Here is a 19,739-nt window from a genome sequence, read left to right as displayed (position 1 = left end):
CCATCTAATTGGCACTTGCAGAAGATTTCTTTTTCTTTTCATAAATCATGCCAATAGTACTTCCATCCATTTGGTCCATCCAAACTCCACTTCTTTTCGTTAGAAAAAATTATTAGCATTCATTGGTTATCCCAGGTCATGATTTCCTAGCCAAAGTTGAAACGCTCTATATTGTGCATTTTCAATAAATGAGGTTTAAGCAATTTTGCAGCATTAATAAAATTTCGAAACTTTCTAATTGTGTTATATATCGTTTTTAACAAACATTTAAACCTATCATCTGAATAAGTTTCCTGGTTGAGTACCTTTCAGGTAATGTAATAATTTCCAAACTCTTCTTCCATGACATGAGTACAAAGCTTTAAGTTTTCCCGGGTTTTCTTTTTACCCTAATTGTGTTTAAATCAAACAAAAATGTTGACTTCAGCCTTCGATCTTCCTATTTTTTCGCAATAGTATGCCTACTTATCCTTGTTGAAGAAAAAGCTTCAATCTGCCCTCTTTCTTGAACAGTTAACGTTTTTAACTTACGATACCGTCACAAGTAGGACAAAAACTTAGAAGAAATTAATCACAAAACTGCAAGTTGAAGGGTTTCCACAATCTTGTTAACTGAGGTGACATTTATTACAGTATAAGTACTTGTAGTTTTTTAAAAATACTAGTGGCCTTAAAGTTTTTACTCAAGCTGAAATGCTAACTTTGAATAAACCACTGCTTTTCTGGTTATTGCATGCTTTACAAATCCTGTCTGTTGCGTTATTTCTTACCAATGAACATTAATAATTAATAATACAATAATATTAAAATCCCTTTAATTTCATTTTCCTTTTTTCAAAGAAAATTATACTGGCCTTAAAGTTTTACTCAGACTGTACTTGTACATAAAAGATGGCAACATTATATTTTTTTCAGCCATTTTGTTTTAGGTCAAGAAATGATTGTCTGATAGTGACAAGATCAACTTTTTTTAGGAAAGCATTCCGAAGTTTACATTATGCGTTAAATACAACTTTAAAAAAAATCCAAAGTGTAATATTAAAGTATGGACAGTCTTTAATAATTGAGTCATATTTTTAGTAAATTGCCACTGATTGTTAATAATAGAACAAGTATGTTTGTAAAAATCGCATATTAGGGATACTTGATCCCTTCATTTAGAGGGATACATGATCCCAGGGATAAAGTATCCATATAACAATATAAACATAAGGAAAACAATATAAATGTTGTTTATTTAGTTGACATTAACTTCAAACATTCAAAACCATGTTAACATAATAAAATTTATCATAGTTTGAGTGATAGATTTAAACAATCACTACTGTGTAAATATGCTAAACCATTGAAATATCAGTTCACACTTGTAACCCACATAACACCTCAAACATCTAAACATAAACTAACTCTACTGATAAATTATTTTTTGATCCGCCAAATGAGCTTGAACAAGTTGAATTAGATATTAAATCTCTGTTTGAAAGAAAAAATAAGTGATTTTACAATAGTTAGATTTACAACAAAAAGTGAGTTACCCATTATGTTGACCCATTAGTGGATAGAATGCAAAGTTGGATTTCTAGAATTTGAAATAAGTTTTCTGAAGCAAAAGGGTAATATGTTTAATTAATCTATTTTTCCTGAAAAATTCACAAAATGTGTTAAGCTGCACACATCCAGTTGGGTTGAGCGGAACTTAAAGAACTACAACAAACGAATTGTTTGCATTTGACTTTTCAGGTTTTGAAAACATATAAGCTAGGCTTTCTTTTTTTTTGAGTACACTGACTTACATTTTTCTTCCCTCTTTTTAAAAATTAATCCAAATGATGAAACTCTTAATTTTATTATTGCAAGACAAGAAGCAAATAACATGTTTTTTGTGCTTGTCATCCTATTTTTTTATTTGTTGTAATTTTAGCTTCATTACGCTACTTTTGTTTTATTTATAAAATATAGTATTGTTCACAACTATATTGTATAATAAGTAACTGATCAAAAGCATCATAAGTTCACGAAAGTTGTGTACTTTTTTTTTACAAATGTCTAGTGAAATTTGAAAATATGTTATTTTGTGTTCACATAATTATAATCTAATAAAGAAAATTAGAAATTGTGTTTTTTTTAGAAACATTATGTAGAAAACTAAAATCCATAAATAAATTGCAGATCTAATGAAAAGTCTATGTATTTTCTCAGTGGGATCAAGTATCCCCCATGAAGGGATCATGTATCCCTTGATGTGGGGATACATGATCCCATTATGAAATTTTTCAAAAAAAATATTTTACCAAAACTATCTGTTTTATTTCAACTAAAAATGAAACTGTCAGATAGAGGAAAAAATTACCTTTGTTCACGTACTTAAAAAAAAAAAAAAAAAAAAAAAAAAAAACTACTGATAATTTGCAGCAGAGAAAAAAATTGAAAACTAAAGAGAGGATCAAGTATCCCCAGTCTCCCTTAAGGAAAGCCTATTTTTAAAAAAAAAAGAATTCATTTTCAGACATGTGCGGTTTAGTAAGCTTATAAAAACCAAATATAAAAAATGTAAGAGGATTATAACAAAGAATTAAAACTTTTTAATTAATCAAAAAAAAAAAAGTCTTGCTTATAAGGAAGCTCTGTGCAAAAAATAAAGTAATACTGATGATACAATACTTTTGAAATTGCATAAAAGGAAAACTTCTGTATTTTTTATTCAGGAGCACTATACTTCTGTGGGAAAGTAAAGTGTAGTATCTGCAGAAATAAATTTTTAAGATATTTGAAGAAACACGTTTGGGATTCCCTACTAATAATTGGGAAATGTTTTTGAGGAACATTATTTTCTTGGGAAAAACAAACAAGCAAGCTTACACAATAAAGCTAAAGAACAACACATGGCAAAAATGCAAAAAAAGAACCATGAAAATTTGGCAGATACTGCACTTTACCTTCCCACAGCAATATAAAAGTTTGCACTTCAGCCAATGATGCAATCAGGATGAGCTTCAGGAGAGATTTAATATAGTTTTTTTTATGCATAACCATATGAATTTTATTTCTCAATGTACTAAATAAAATGATTAAGGTGAGTTGGGGGAAGTGCAGCCCTTAAATTGTACAGTTCGACTTTATTAAGGCCCTAGACATTACAAGACTTGATACAAATTTTTAAATTTTTATTTTGTATGTTACCTGTTTTAGTGTGTTTCCCGAGACATGAGCCTGTTAAAATCATTGCAGGTAAAAAAGTTGAAAAACACATTTTAAACTATTGTGCTCTAGGGCCCCACTTTCTCAATAAAAAGTGGGGCAAGAGCATCACCTATCTGAATTTTTTTTAAAAACCGTTTGAGAAAATAAGGGGCAAGTGCAATCAATAGAGTATTTTTTCCTGATTAAAAAAAATTTTTTTGTTTTAATTTTCACCTATTCATTGGGAAGTTATTACATTTTTCCTAACGAAACCTGTCAATGTAAAATGAAGAACGTTCAAGGAACAATGGATTATTAAACAAAATTATGAAGTTTTTTTTTTCAATTAAATAAGGAACATGATAGATAACTTTTACTATGCTAATAAGCTTAAAAAAAAAAAAAAAAACTTGCATATCAAGGTATAATCTTTAAAAACTTGAATATCAACGAACTTATAAAATATTAACTTAATAATACAAAAGGTAACCATACAACTGACAAAAGGTAACATGTCTTTGGCGAACTTGAACATATTTTTTTGTATAAGTACACTTAGTATAGTACTTAAAAATAAATAAGTATCGTAATTAACAATTTAATTTATATTATATTCTGAAAACGTTACTTGGAATATCAAATATCATCTACGATCTGAACAGGGATTTGGAAGGATTGATACAATGTCGTCGTCTTGGATCTCGCTAACGTCGTCTCTAGAAGGATAACTAAACACAGTGCTATAATTTCCAGCCGTTTTTAACTTTAAAAATTTAATTTCAGGGTAATTATCATCATTTATATTAGTAATTTGTCCTACAAAATGTTTAGTCACCTTTTCTGTAGAAAATCTCACAAGAACCCAGTCGCCTATCTTTCTCTCCATTGGATGCCTTCCCCACTGAATGATATCTTCTTGCTGTTTTTGCTCTGTGGCAATCATTTCTTCAACTGTCATTTCATCATGTGAATCTTCCCTTAAACTCATATTTTCATTATCGTCACTTTCTTCCTCCTCGAATAATTTCGGAAGGATTACAAATTAATTACATTGCTTCATTAAATCGTTGCGAACAAATTATATCTGTCATAAAATAACATTGCGAGATTAATGGGAAAGAGCAGCCCCAAAAAATGTGAGGCTGCACTTGCCCCTTTCTTTCGGGCCGCACTTTCCCAGTCGTATAATTTTCTGGGGCAAGTGCAGCCCCAAAATTAATTGATTTGAAAGTAAAAAATAATAAATCTCAACTTTAAAAATACGAAAAGTAGACATGAAATAGTTGTACTTACGTTTTTGGAAGCACGAAAAAGTGAGAACAACAACAGAAGAAACGATGATTTCTCGAACCATAACAACATGGCACTGTAGTGGGAATGAGAAAAGTTAGGAAACGAGGGAGGGAGTCGAGTTACCATTCAAGTAGCGCGATGTAACGCACGCAGTGCAAAGTAATAACGTTTACCAAGCTACCCAGATGACAGCAGCCTTGCAGATATTCCCGGTTTCTGATTATTAACCTAAGCCGCACTTGCCCCAAGACCGCACTTACCCCAACTGACCTTATAAGTGTTTTTATTGATATAAGTTTTAAATTTAGCAAATACTCCTTATTCTGTGTCTATTCTTCTCTGTACTTACTTGGGGTGATGGATAGTTGAAAGGCTTCGGTAAATCTGGCTGTGGGTATTGAATACCTGGGTACATAGATTTATCTTTTGAAGCCATGCCAGTAACAAAACCAGGTTCTGGCGGCTTAGTATCATCACCAAGCTCAATGAGTGGAACATTAGAAATAGCTTCATGAGCAGGTTCTTCCTCCAACAATGCCTCTTCATCAGGCTCATAAGCAACATTATGGCTTTTTGCGATTTCTATCAAACAGAAATAAATTCAATTAAGACAAAAAAGTAAAAGATAAATCAGCAATAAATTAGGAAATTAAAAGAAAACTATACACTACCAATTAAGTATTTTTCAACCAAAATTTTTGGTGGTGCTTGAACACTGAGCTTGTGCACCAACTTTTCATTTACAGAATTTAAACTGTTTTCTCTGGCTGCAAGAGCATACGGTTTTCCATATTTAACAGCTAACTGATCTGCAATAATTTTCAATTCAGCTATATCAGTTTGCAAACGTGGTGCTGCCCATATCAAACTTGATATAGCTTCTGCTAAACCATCATCAAGTGTCCTACAGTAAAGTTATAAGAAAGAAGATTAGTTTCCTAAACATATTACTGAAATGAACTGAATATACAGCACATGGATGACAAAAAGCAAGAAAAATGCTAATGTTTTGAACCTATGAAAAAGGAACCACATAAAATTAGATAAAACTTGAATGAAAGTTAAAATTTAACGTTGACTTAGAACAAGAATTCAACCTATCAAACAGCATAACATATCAAATTTCATTAGGGTTGGCTGGGGTAAATAGGACATTTTTTTAGAACAGTTCCTTTTTGGAGCCTTTATACAAAAGTTTTGAAATGCAGTATAACCTTGATTTAATGATTGTGAAGGGTCTGGAAAAAAATAACGTTAAATCGAGGAGCATAGACATTCAATATAGTCAAATCCATACCAGTGAAATATATAGCCTGCACCACACCAGTTCAAGGGGTCCCAGGGTTTCCAAAGGTTCCCAGGTGCTAACATCAAAGAGACTATCATATTAACTTTCATTAAATTGCTAGTTAAATACACTTAATTTCACTTAAATATACACAAATGTGTTTAACATTAAAAATTGAAACGTTGCTTATTTATCAAATTTTTTTAGCTAACTCTATCTGAGATACTTTGATTTCACTCTGATGTCAGACAGCGCTAGAGCATTTAGACGCTTTGACTAGTACACTAACCCTAAAATTGATCCTCATTAATTAAAGCAGGATCTCCAACCTACAACCCAAGAAGATTTTGTCGGGCCCATAGGAAGCTAATAAACTGGATTAAAAAATTTAAAAAAAAACCTTTTTCTGATTATTTAGGGAGAGTTGGAGCTCATTGAACCAGTCTCAATAATTGCAATGCTCTAAATATTTCAGGGGTCTGGCCAGACGAAATTTGGGTCCGTTAACGGACCCCTCACAAAAATCTAATCCACCCAAACAGACCTTTTACAAAATCCGGATCAACTAAGCCGGAACTTTTACAAAATCCGGATCAACTAAACCAGACCTTTCACAAAATTCTGATAAACAAAAACAAATCTTTCACAAATAGTTTATTGAAAGAGCAAATCTGAAATCAAAATAACGCATATTTCCATGTATGAAACCGATAATTTTTGGATTTAAATTAGAGGGACCAATATATAGAAAATCTGCTAATTTTGCCAAAAAAAAGGCACTTTTGTGATGCTCCTGCAAGTGATAAATAACTAATATTGCCAAATAAATATAATGCTTGTTTGTTTCTTTGAAAGAAATTAACAGCGAAAAATCAGTATGGTTTTGAATAATTTTGCTTGTTTGTTTTATCACAGCTATTTTGCAGCGATGTTGTTGTACACTTCTTTGAAAAGGTGTCATAAGCACTTTTTTCCCCTCTCATGATTTAATAAACAATAATAATAATATATAATCAGCGAAATGAACTTAGAACTGCAAACAGTTAGTAAGGGGGGGGAGTGGAATGTGATTGCTTCAGATAGGTTACCAACTTCAAAATTATCGCCACTTAGCCTTGCTGTTAAATCTTAAAAGTGACGGGATTATAATATATTCTCATCATTGTATCAGCATGCCAATATTTGCGTTTTTACAGTGCGATGTTTAACTGTTATTTTGGGAGAAAATTATACGGGTTTGCTTTTCGATGCTTACAGGGCCGTTGTTAGCTAAAATATCTGGGGGGGGGGGGGGGTGACAATTGGCGGCCCCCGTCTATCATTCAAAGGGGTCTATGCACCCCTTCCCCAAGGTATTGAAAAATTAATGTTTTTACATATAAGTGGGTGTGGCTTTCGTTGTTTTCCGATAAAATTTGCATTGAGTCACCACTCTTTGTCACCAAGTCCGGAAAAATTTAAACTGATGGGCTGGGCGGCCCCAAACAGCTGAACTGTTTTCAAGTATATGCTAAAAAATTTCAACTGAAATGAAGAACCGTTTGTACAAATATCATATAAATGCAAGAAGTTCAAAAATTAGTATCTGTTTGTTAAAGTCTTACTCTTTTGGCGTTTTGTCCTGAGTATATCCTAGACTAATCAACATTGACTATCATGAGGCAGCATTTTTTTTTTTTTAAATCCTTTTGGTCGTTTTGCAATGATCTTTTATTGAGAGTACATGCCATAAAGGAGTAAAAGGCTGTAGAGGAAATGCAGATAAAAGTTCAATTGTTGAAAATGTTTTGGAAACGTAGATCGTATTATTAATGCCCCCCCCTTTAATTTATAAATAAAACTAATCTTTATCAATAATAATCATTTAAGCCTAATTATACCTAATTAAGATTAACAAAGCATTTTTTACTCGATACAATCCCCCCACATACATAGATACTTTTTCACGATTGTACTTCGAAGGAGGAGAATATCAGGAGAGGTTTTCAAGGACGACCTTAAATGCGATATAAAATACTCAGTTTGAGGGGGCCGGGGGTTTCGCCCCCGGGAAAAATGTGGAAAAATAGATGTAAAATCCTGCGTTTTGAGGCCTTATCCAGAATAATTCGAACTAGAAAAATATCAGTAAAAAATAGGCAAACAAAACTTTTTACCAGTTTCACACTTTTTTTGCAAATTAAAGAAATGCAAAATATTTTTTTTTTTGGTTCGGCAAATCGTCAATACTGAGACGATCGAGAGAGACGAGAATGGACATCGCATCGTCACTTGCTCACATCGGCCTTTGGTAGAGTTAATTTTTGATCATCCCCCAAACCAGATGACAAACAAAATAACTAGTAAAAAATAAATAAAACTCTTAAAAGAAATGGTGTGGAGATTCGGAAAATAGGGAACGAGAGAGTAAATCCTTGACATTCAAACAATTTAAAATTTATACACTAGATATGAAATAAAATTGAAGCACTTTTCAAGTACACTCAAAGACTTATTTAATTATTTTCAAGGACTGTAGAATGATTAAACTTATTTAAAGACTTTCCAGGCTCCAAAATTTTAATCCTTGATTGTATCGTTTTACCAAGTTGTTCTAAACTTGTAAGAAACTTTTGATTTAAGTTTTTGTTTTTTCAAAAACTGTAGATTTCTCATTCCAAGATTTTTACTGTAAGTCATTGCGGAGTCCCCTAGCCGTGGGGCCCTGTGCGGCTGCCCAGACTGCACGACCCTGGAGCCGCCCCTATCCATTAATTACCAGCTAAATACATCTTATTTCAATACAGAGCAAACTTCTGTCAGAACAGTCTGCCAAAATGTCTTCCAGGAACAGTCACTTGTGTCACAAGTGATCGAATTCTAATGGATAGAGCAGCTGTTTTTCACCGAGACGAACTGAGCTCGAACTCGGGCATGGGTCATAACAATAGTTTACTACTTCTCGTGTGATATATGACAATTCTGAGGATTCGTGCTGAAAGGTTGGTACAGTAGGGAGTTGTTGGAGAAAAAGTACTATCTCGTGAAAATTTCTCTACACATGATTTTTTTTTTTTCCTTTAGAACTTCGATCGTAAAATTTTCCACCAGATAAGTAAAAAAAAGTAAATGAGCTAAGCGCTTCATTATGCCCTCCCCCCCTCCCCGGATATACTGTTGCATGGCGATTTTTTAGTTTTTCAACAGTACAGAAACTGCGCTAGGAAATATCTGGAGAGGTGACGCGGGTTTGCCTGCAAGAGGGACGTAGGTTAAAAAGTCAGACCTTCCAGCCTTAAATACAGGACCACCGAAAGCCACCGGCCCCTTGCCAGCCCCCCCCCCCATAAAACTTATAGGATTTATACTACTGTGACTCCAACCCCCCCCCCCCTCCCAAGGGCCGGCTCCTTAGTTTTCGACTAGGCTGGCATGGCTCCTGACGCGATAGTGACAACACAAAGTACACGAAAGCCAGGAAAAAAATAAGAGGAAAAGACATGTTTGTTATTTCTAATACAGAAAAAATGCTGGTTAAGTTTTTGTCTGGTGTGCACGATAGACGTTGTTACGTAAATCAAAGCATCAGCTGATGGTGCATGCGCACACGTGGTTTTTGTTGCCGCACTCGCTTTTACGTTCGATCTTCAATGCTCTGGAGATGTGAGGCATTCATCACGGCCCGGGGTCGTAATTTCGAACACCTACTTTGATGACGATCGTTGGCTCCTTCATGTTCTTTTTTCTTAGTTTTTTGCTGTACTAAGGATAATAAACATGTTTTCTTCTCTCGTTCGTGTCTTGTCTTTTTGGTGATTTGTGTCGTCACTACCACGTCAGGAAAACGTTTCCGAAAGTGCATTGCAATGTGATTTCCCATCATCTTGGTGTACTCTATCTGCCCTGAAAGATTGTAAACGCTGTACTGTTACACCCTGTATATATATTTTTTAACACATTTTCTTACAAACCGGTAAGTAAAATATTAATAAAATAATAGTTTAAAAAAGTAATAAACAAGCTCTTGTACAAGAATGAACTAAAAAGTAAAAAATAATCTTTTAATGTAAAGTACATTGAACGGGGAGAGGATGTCACATAGCGCCACAGCTAAGTATAAATTAGCTTAAAACAATGGGAATAAAATAATGAACCAAACAATTAAAAGCATGGGGTGCTCTCCATTTACATTTTTGCAAGGATTCTGAAAAAATGATAACATCTAAGCTTGCAATGAGAAATCTAAGACATCTGATATCAAGCACCTCAAACGGTTTAGGTGATACGATACATTAAGAGTTTAGGTTTTAAAGGGTTTTTTAAATAGTTTATTAATAGTTTTGCTAAATATATTTTCATCAAGTTTTTTTCCGTTAGGGAGCGGGATTTGAATATTGTTCAAAATAAATTGTGCTCGTTGCTTAAAATCTATTTTTTTTAGGGGAGGGGGAATGGAATTTTCATTTTTTCTAATCGTAGCAATTATCTTAATCTGATTCATCCTAAAAGACATAAACCTCTGCGATCCAAATAAAATTGCGCAAGAATCTTTGGAGGTTGTTGAGTGTCAGCGAGCAAGGGGAGCCCCTAGTAATTTAAAATTAAATTGAAATCTCTTCAATGGAATAAATTTTCACTTGTAAGACAGCGGCGCCCATCTTCCCCAAGAGCAAGAGCACATCCTCCCCTCCCTCAATATCACAAAGAACCCCTCAACTCGGGTGCCCCCCAAAAAACAGAAACATACCCCTTAAAACACTCTCTAAAAACTTCAATGGCGCAGTGTGCGCCACGATAACCCCTCGGTTGGCACCACTGTGTAAGACATATCTTAGCTATAAAGCTATTACAATGACCTCATACACAAGATTATCATTTAATGGTTGCAAAATCAGAGTTAAGGCAATTATAGATTATAGTTGTAGAAGTTTTTTTTTTTCCTAACTGAAAAAATAAAAGAAAAAGTAAGTAAAAAGTGCAGCTACACACGAAGGTTGGGAGGGGCCGAGGGAGTATAAGAGTGCTTTTATGAGGAGCAAATATAAATAATAGAAGTTAAAAACGCAGCTTTTCTATGCAGCTCCTCCAGTAGTGTTTGGCTTTGAGCATGAGCTCTAATTAATAATAGGAACAGGAAAAAATTCTGCCAACACTCAACTGACAGCGGACGAGTAAAAGAAAATAGAATCAGACGTTTTCTCAGAAACGTATCAGCAACTCCCTCTCTCTTTTTCTGAATTGCTCTCCTCTGGCTATCAAGGTCATACTCAAAACAAAAACCCCTAATGCAGACTGGACACACCAGACAGAATTCTACTAAAACACGTGATAAGAACGAAATGCCCGTACCCTACCCCGCAGGGACACAGGGTTACAAACACTAAAGACCCTGACAAACACTGCTTGAGCCCAGGGCTAGAGCCGCCTGATCAAATGACAACCGGACGTGGCGAGGACTTCAGATCCACAGGCAATTACTCCCTTCGATTTTTGACACAAAATAGCGTCTAGTTTCTGCGAAACAGTCTATACAACGACAGTTGAGTTGTATCCAGTTGTATCTCTTGTTTCTGTTTTCCACCAAAAAAATATAGAAGAAAAAGAAGTATACTGCATAAATACGTGCAACATCCAACATTTTCAGATTTTCAGTACACTGCCACAGTGGTGCTGCAAGAAACTTTCCTTGGGAGAGAAGGGAAGGAGGGGGGGGGAATCATATAAAATGTTTCAAAATTAAAGGTCGGATAGTGAAATTTTGAATGCTCCACGTAGCAATTAATATTCGTATTTCTCGCATTGACTGCTGCCCGAAAATAAACTTAGCTGTTTTTCGCGGCCCCGTTTCTAGTTTTTTGATAGCTGAAAAGTAACAGATGTTTTAGATTTCAGGTTTACTGATATTGCTAGCTATGTTTTAGTTATTTTATTTATTTTTTTTCTAAGTTTCAAAGAACCCTGTCGCGGTTTGAAATAGATTGATGTAATACTTCTGCATATAGAATTGATTCATGTCTTCTCCACTTAAGTTTTTACTGCAAATGTTGGCGTAACTTTTAAAGTTTTCGCACGTGTTTATACAGTAATTTTTTTTCTAACAAGGGACGACCGATATGTAATCGTTCACGCGGCCCCACTTGGCGATTGATATCCATATTTTCTGCAACGATTCTTAGCTGCTTTTCGCGGCCCCATTTATTTAAACATATATATATTTTTTTGGCGATTAGGGCCGCAATAGCTGAAAAGTATCGGATGTTTTAGGTTTCAGGTTTACTGATATTGCTAGTTATGTTTTAATTATTTGGTTTTTCTTCTAAATTTCATTTAAGAACCCTCCACATTTTTTTTCATTTGCGGTTTTATTCCTTAAATTAGAAATAAATAATAAAGTAAAATCGGCGGCCCCTTTCTCCAAAAAAACTGAAGGGGTGTCAATCCCCCCCCCCTACACACCCCTTGCCGACGGCCCTGGATGCTTACAAGGATGATTAACTTTAAATAAACTCTTTTATTTACCGTTTCTTTCTTCAGATGCCTACATTTTGAAAAATGCAATCTATTTACATCCGACATGAGAATCCTATTTTATTCCTTTTCCAAGCAAACTTAGCTTTATTTGGATGCAAATAAATGAAAAGTCTCTTTATTTTTGTTACAACGCTTATTTCAAGTTTTTAAAGCAAAATTCTATTTTCTTTTACGAGTCAAAAATTGAAATGTGGAATCAATAGTTTATTTATTTATTTTTGTTTCAACTGTGTCCACAGATATTAATGATATGTTTACCACCAGGACTCTAAAATGCAATCCTAAAAAAAAAATTATGTAAAAAATACTTCTTTTACAAGCTGTTTTTATAGTTTTGATGTCTTCACTTTGAGGATTGCGATCTCTTTGCATCCGCTATGGGAATCGGATTTTTCGAATTTTTGATGCTTAGTATGTTTTGTTAAGAGGAAAACAAATAAAATTCATTTTTATTTTTATTAAAATAAAAGAATTCATAAGTTTGAAACAAAATTCTGTGCGCCTTAACCCCCTTGCGGTTGGCCAGTCCTAGACTTACATGTTAAATGGACGAGGTATCTCGTCAAGAACTGCAAGATGGTTAAGAGTGTCTTGAGTCAAAAAGTTAAATGCTGAACCACTGCCTGAATTTTATTTCTTTATTACAACTATTTTAAATACTACACAGACAACATTTGTAGTGTAATTTAACATAATTTAGAATGGTGAATAAATATTGATACTTAAGGGGGAGGGGGCATCTCCCCTGAGAGGGATGCCCCCCCCTCCAAATATGCTAGTAAAACACTAAAAGAATGATATTCTCAACAGAAAAGAGGAAAACAGTCAAATTTAAGATTCAATGATGCAGTTTGCGCCATCTGGAAATTTCGTTTTTATAGAAAAAAAAATCTTTTTTTGCAAAATTTTTTGATTTTTGTTGGGATAAATGCCTTTATTTTTGTTTCTTGAAGGATTTCACCAATATTGTTTAAAAAAAAAAAAAATTGTAACTTACCTTTTGCCATTCCGGGAAAAACCTTGCACGGGAAATCCCATCCACCTGCCACCGACACTCAAATGTCCGAGTTTGAATCGGAAGTGTTCGGAAAAATATGTGGCACGCTATGATTGGTTGCCGTCATTCGGCAGATGTCGGTAAACTTCCGACAAAGCACATGTTGATCACATGAGAAAACCATGTTGAGGGTGCTGAATGTCGAATTAAATAAGAATTGTGCAACCTGCAAGCTGAGTTTTTCTCGGGTTGAGTTGTTCTTGCAATATGCAAATAAGGTAACGTCACATTGTTACGAGCAAGGTCGGATCTGGCTATAAATACTCGGACCGGCCATAGCTCGATCACTTCTACTTTTTTCTCTCACTTGTCTCCTCGTCTTGTGTTGTTTGTGTTTGTAAATGTGTTTGTCCATGTCATCATAAGTTTTTGCTACTGGCCTCTCAGGTGAGGTCTGATCTTTTCTGAATGAGTCATTATTGATGTCTTCAGTTTTGGAAGCGCGTGCTGCCATGACATCCATAAAAGTGAAAAGTTATAGTCAAATTTAAGTGGGTCGTTTGGTCTCCAAAGAAAAAAGGATCGTGTCCATCTTCGATATTTTTCCCTGATATGGTGAACTTGGCTCCTAAGGTGTGAACTGACCAGCGTGCAATTCTGGAAAGATTGCGATGCCGTCCTTCTACCTGTGGGGATTCACTATGGAACATCGACAGGACTTTTGACACCTGCATGGACTTATTGTAAGATCTTTTTGATTTAACATAATTTAATTTTCTTCGGAGGACCAAACTATAGTAATGTAACCATTTTATAATATGTGTTAAATAAATGTTTTTCAGTGTAAAGAATGATTCATGTTTTATTTTCTTCGGGCAGACCACTCCCTCAAATTTTCAGTTGGAAATGAGTTGCCTAATTTTCAGCTTAGCTGTAGGCTATTAGCTCTATAACATCAAATTATATCCAACAAGTGGTAGCAGAGTCGTGTGGTTGACCCTGCCTGGAGAAAATTGAATCATTTTTTTATTATGGAGAAAGATTATAGAAATGTTGAGAAGTTGGGCTCCCATAATTGGGCTACCTGGTCCAAAGATATAAAAATGGTGCTCATAGAAAGGGATTTATGGGAGATTACCCAAAAGAAACCAGAAGGGGAATTAACTAGTACTGACAGAAAAAGATGTGGCCAAGCTTTAGCCATCATCTATTTAAACTTAGAAAAAGACATAAAAAGGTTAATTGATAATTTGGAAGATCCTAGTGAAGCTTGGAAAGCCCTTAAGACAAATTTTGAACCCCCATCTTTGGCCAGAGTAGCCGCACTATGGGAATCCTACTTCTCTTGCAAAATGCAAGAAGGTGAAACGGTGGGATTATTCGCTGCAAGGTTGGGGGGAATTTTTAACCAATTAGTCGAAAATGGATATATTATGGAAGAAAAACTCAGAACTTTTCAATTGATACGGCATTTACCTTCAAGTTTCAGCAGTATTGTTCAAGCCATCTACAGATGGGAAGAAGGGAGATTTACCTTCTCTAAAGTAAAAGACGAACTACTGGCTGAGGAAGGTAGGATTAGGTATTTGGCCGAAGAGCCTAATGTAGAAAATTCGGCAATGTTTTCAAAACCCGGAAACTCCGGAATGGCAAATGGTAGGAGTAAATTTCTTGTTAAAAATAAAGTTTGTTACATTTGTAAAAAGAAAGGGCATATTGCGTCGAGGTGTTGGAGCCGTAACAAAGTAAAACAGGATAAGAATTTTAAATTCAAAACCAAAGAAGACCCTCAGGCAGGAATGTTTTGTTCAGTAAATGAAAACGAAATTTCTGCAAACACTACCTACCCAAAATGTGAGGATACATGGCTATTGGATAGCGGCAGTACATCTCATTTTTGTCGAGATAAGTCATTGTTTGCCGAACTAGAGCCTGTACAAAACACACAAATGGAGGTAGGCGTAGGAAACGTGAAGAGCCAAGTAGAGGGCATTGGGAAAGTAATTTTTAAAATTGAATCAGATGGAAAATTAGTTACCATCACCCTCAATAATGTTTTCTATGCTCCAACACTGCGACGCAACCTAATTTCTGGTTCTTGTATAGACAGACAGGGCTATAAGCTCAAATGGTTGCCCGGAAAGATCTGTGTTTTTAATCAAGAAAATGTTAAACTATTTACAGCAAATTTAATAAATAAACTTTATCATGTTAAACCAAATTTTTATATTGATTGTGAAGATGTTAATTATACAAAAGTTTTTAAGACCAAGGACCCGTCTGAAGGGGCCAATATGGTCAGTGTTGATATGGAAAAATGGCATAGGAGGTTTTGCCATATAAATATGGAAAGTATCACCAAAACGAGTAAACTTGGTGCAGTCCAGGGACTAGAGATTAAGAAGGGGCAAAAACCCAATTGTGACCCTTGTCAATTGGGAAAAATGAGGAAGTGCTCGTTTAAATCTATGCCAGAAAGACGTACTAACTCTGCACTTCAATTGCTCTACATGGACCTGATGGGACCCCTTCAGACCGAGTCCTTGGGGGGAAAGAAATATATTTTTATAATTATAGATGATTTCTCAAGAAAGTCATATGTTTTCTTTTTAAGAGCAAAAAGTGAGGCATTTAATGTTTTTCTAAATTTTCAAAAAAGGACTGAAAGATTCCTGAACTCAAAAATTTTGGCTATCCGTTCCGATAACGGAACAGAATTTGTTAACAAAGATTTTGAGAACTATCTCACCAATCAGGGAATAAAGATAGAGCGGACCAACTCCTACACCCCGCAAATGAACGGGGTAGTAGAAAGATACAATTTAAGCATAATGAATGGTGTGAGGTCTATGCTCAATGATTCTGGTTTGGGGGATGAGTTTTGGGCTGAAGCCGCTCTTTGTTTTAATTATGTAAGGAATCGGACAGTAATAGGAAATATGGACAAAACCCCTTTTGAACTGTTTTCTGGGCGTAAACCTTCAGTGAGACACCTACGTATTTTTGGGTGTACTGCCTATGTAGGTCAGCCTAAGTCTAAACTAAAAAAGTTAGATATGAGGGCTACCAAGGGGATCATGGTCGGATACGCCTTACGTACCAAAGGGTACAGAATCTGGGATCCTGAAACCAGAACAGTCACAGAGAGACTATTAACGTAAAGTTCAATGAAAATGAAAAATGGGGGTAATTAAAAGTCCAAAATAAAAATGAGAGAAAATTTAACTTTATCAGGCCTATAAGTGAAGTTCAACTTGAACAGGAAATCCAGGAGAGCGTTGAGCAGACTCCCTGTGAAAAAATTAAATGGGTTAGAGAAGCCAAAAAGAGAAAGACCCGGGATAGGACTGATATTTATTATACAATTGCCGGAAAAAATAAAGTAAGATTAAATTCACTAAAACAGGTTTTAAAATATTGTAGTGAAAATAAAATAGAATATAAACCAAAACTTTTTGACTTTTCAACTAAAAATCCAACAGTAGGGGAAATCTGTGACGAGAGTGAGAGTTCGGGAGAAGGTGAAGAAGCAAGTTTAGTGGAAATTTCTATACCGAATTCGTATAGGCAATGTATCGCTACCCCCGAGGTGGACAACTGGAAACTGGCCATGGAGTCTGAATTAGATGTCATTAACCAAAGAGAGGTGTGGGACCTTGTACCCCCACCAGAGGGGAAACCAATTTTGGGAAATAGGTGGGTCTACGACCTCAAGGTAAATGACAGGGGTGAAATTGTAAGATACAAGGCCAGATTGGTTGTAAGGGGGGACCGTCAGTCAATTGAGTCATATTCTGAAGTTTTTAGCTCAGTAATTGAGTTTTCACTTGTGAGAGTTTTCTTTTCTATTTTTATATGTCTTTTAAAATGGTGTCACTCACAAATTGATGTAAAAAAATGCTTACTTATATGCTGACTTAGAGGAAAAATCTACATGAGACAACCAGAGGGTTTTGTCAGTAAAAGCCACCCTAATTTTGTCTGTAAATTGAAGAAGTCTCTCTATGGACTACACCAGTCCGGAAGAAACTGGTTCTTAGAAATAGACAGTGTTCTTTGTGGTTTTGGTTTTCAAAAATTAAAAGGATATAATTGTGTATATCATAGAGACAAAGACACTTTTCTTCTTATTTATGTAGATGATATAATAATTCTAGCAAAAAATGAAAATTTAATTAAAAAGGTAATTAATGAAATTAAAAGTATGTATGATATTAAAGAAATGCGGAAAACTAGAAAGCTCCTAGGCATTGAATTTGTGGAAGATAAAAATAATCTTTTTATTCACCAAAGCTCTTACATTTCGAAGGTCTTGGGGTTATTCTCCGATTACTATGTGCCAAATTCAACCCTCCCAATCTCAAAGGGTACAGTTTTGTCGAAAGAAGACTGCCCGAAAACTGAGGAAGAAAAAAGGGAAGCAGAAAAGCTCCCATACAGAAATTTGTTGGGTTGTATGGCATACATAGCGGGAAAGACCCAGCCTGACATCTCTAATGCAGTGAATATTTTTTCCCAATTTCAAGCAAATCCCGGAAGGAAGCATTGGGATTTTCTATTAAGATTGCTAGGATATTTAAAGTATACAATATCATACAAACTAAATTTAAGCTCAATCAGTAGTGTAGATTTACGGGGATTTTCAGACTCCGATTACGCCGCTAATCGGGAAGATAGAGTATCAATGGGTGGATCAATTTTGTGTATTGATCGGGTCCCAATTAATTGGAGGACATTTAAACATAAATGTGTTGCGTTATCCACAATGGAAGCAGAATATATTTCACTTGGTGAAACTGCAAAAGAAATGGTCTGGCTGAAGAGGATAATTGCAGAAATAAGTGAATTAAATATTGAAAACCTCCAGCTTAGGGATACAGTCATTTATTGTGATAACACTGCAACAATTGATTTTTCTAAGTCTCTTATTGAGAATTCCCGTACAAAACACATTGATGTAAGGTACCATTTAAGAAATTTAATTGAGCAAAAGATTTTTTTGATTAAATATGTGAGGACAAATGTAAACATCGCGGACATTTTCACTAAACCCCTATCTAAGAATTGTTTAAATAAGCTTTGTAAAATTATATTTAATTGGGATTAACTTAAAAGAGGGGGGCGTATCAAATTTTTGAACTATTTTTCAAATGTATCTTTTGTAAATATAATATGAATGTAGTTAAGTGTTTTTTAATGTATATAATGTGGTTTTTGATGAAATTCCTTCAAGAGGGGGGAACTTGTTGGGCTAAATGCCTTTATTTTTGTTTCTTGAAGGATTTCACCAATATTGTTTAAAAAAAAAAAAAATTGTAACTTACCTTTTGCCATTCCGGGAAAAACCTTGCACGGGAAATCCCATCCACCTGCCACCGACACTCAAATGTCCGAGTTTGAATCGGAAGTGTTCGGAAAAATATGTGGCACGCTATGATTGGTTGCCGTCATTCGGCAGATGTCGGTAAACTTCCGACAAAGCACATGTTGATCACATGAGAAAACCATGTTGAGGTGTTGGGTGCTGAATGTCGAATTAAATAAGAATTGTGCAACCTGCAAGCTGTGTTTTTCTCGGGTTGAGTTGTTCTTGCAATATGCAAATAAGGTAACGTCATTGTTACGAGCAAGGTCGGATCTGGCTATAAATACTCGGACCGGCCATAGCTCGATCACTTCTACTTTTTTCTCTCACTTGTCTCCTCGTCTTGTGTTGTTTGTGTTTGTAAATGTGTTTGTCCATGTCATCATAAGTTTTTGCTACTGGCCTCTCAGGTGAGGTCTGATCTTTTCTGAATGAGTCGTTATTGATGTCTTCAGTTTTGGAAGCGCGTGCTGCCATGACGTCCATAAAAGTGAAAAGTTATAGTCAAATTTAAGTGGGTCGTTTGGTCTCCAAAGAAAAAAGGATCGTGTCCATCTTCGATATTTTTCCCCGATATGGTGAACTTGGCTCCTAAGGTGTGAACTGACCAGCGTGCAATTCTGGGGAGATTGCGATGCCGTCCTTCTACCTGTGGGGATTCACTATGGAACATCGACAGGACTTTTGACACCTGCATGGACTTATTGTAAGATCTTTTTGATTTAACATAATTTAATTTTCTTCGGAGGACCAAACTATAGTAATGTAACCATTTTATAATATGTGTTAAATAAATGTTTTTCAGTGTAAAGAATGATTCATGTTTTATTTTCTTCGGGCAGACCACTCCCTCAAATTTTCAGTTGGAAATGAGTTGCCTAATTTTCAGCTTAGCTGTAGGCTATTAGCTCTATAACATCAAATTATATCCAACAATTTTTCACACAAAATGGACCCTGTGAAATATCCTGACAGACCCCTGCATTTTAATTTCTAACCAACAAATGCAACAATAGTTCTACAAATCCTATTAACAAAATCATACGATACATTTAAAGTGACATTTGCCTTAAAAAAAATCTAATTTAAATTTTAAAAAATCTGCT

At 35.0% G+C, this 19,739-nt stretch overlaps 1 protein-coding gene across 1 annotated transcript in view; it reads right to left on the bottom strand.

The window, feature by feature from the left end:
- Nucleotides 1-19,739, bottom strand: part of LOC129218219 (IST1 homolog) — a 35,389-nt gene that overhangs the window by 12,958 nt on the left and 2,692 nt on the right. The window contains 2 exon segments of the mRNA XM_054852439.1: nucleotides 4,823-5,055; nucleotides 5,145-5,377. Coding sequence (XP_054708414.1) covers nucleotides 4,823-5,055; nucleotides 5,145-5,377 — 466 coding nt within the window.

The sequence above is a fragment of the Uloborus diversus genome, chromosome 3, assembly GCF_026930045.1.
Source record: "Uloborus diversus isolate 005 chromosome 3, Udiv.v.3.1, whole genome shotgun sequence".
Lineage (NCBI taxonomy): Eukaryota > Metazoa > Arthropoda > Arachnida > Araneae > Uloboridae > Uloborus > Uloborus diversus.
The sequence above is the reverse complement of the archived record's forward strand: the minus strand, read 5'-3'. Positions and strand labels throughout refer to the sequence as shown.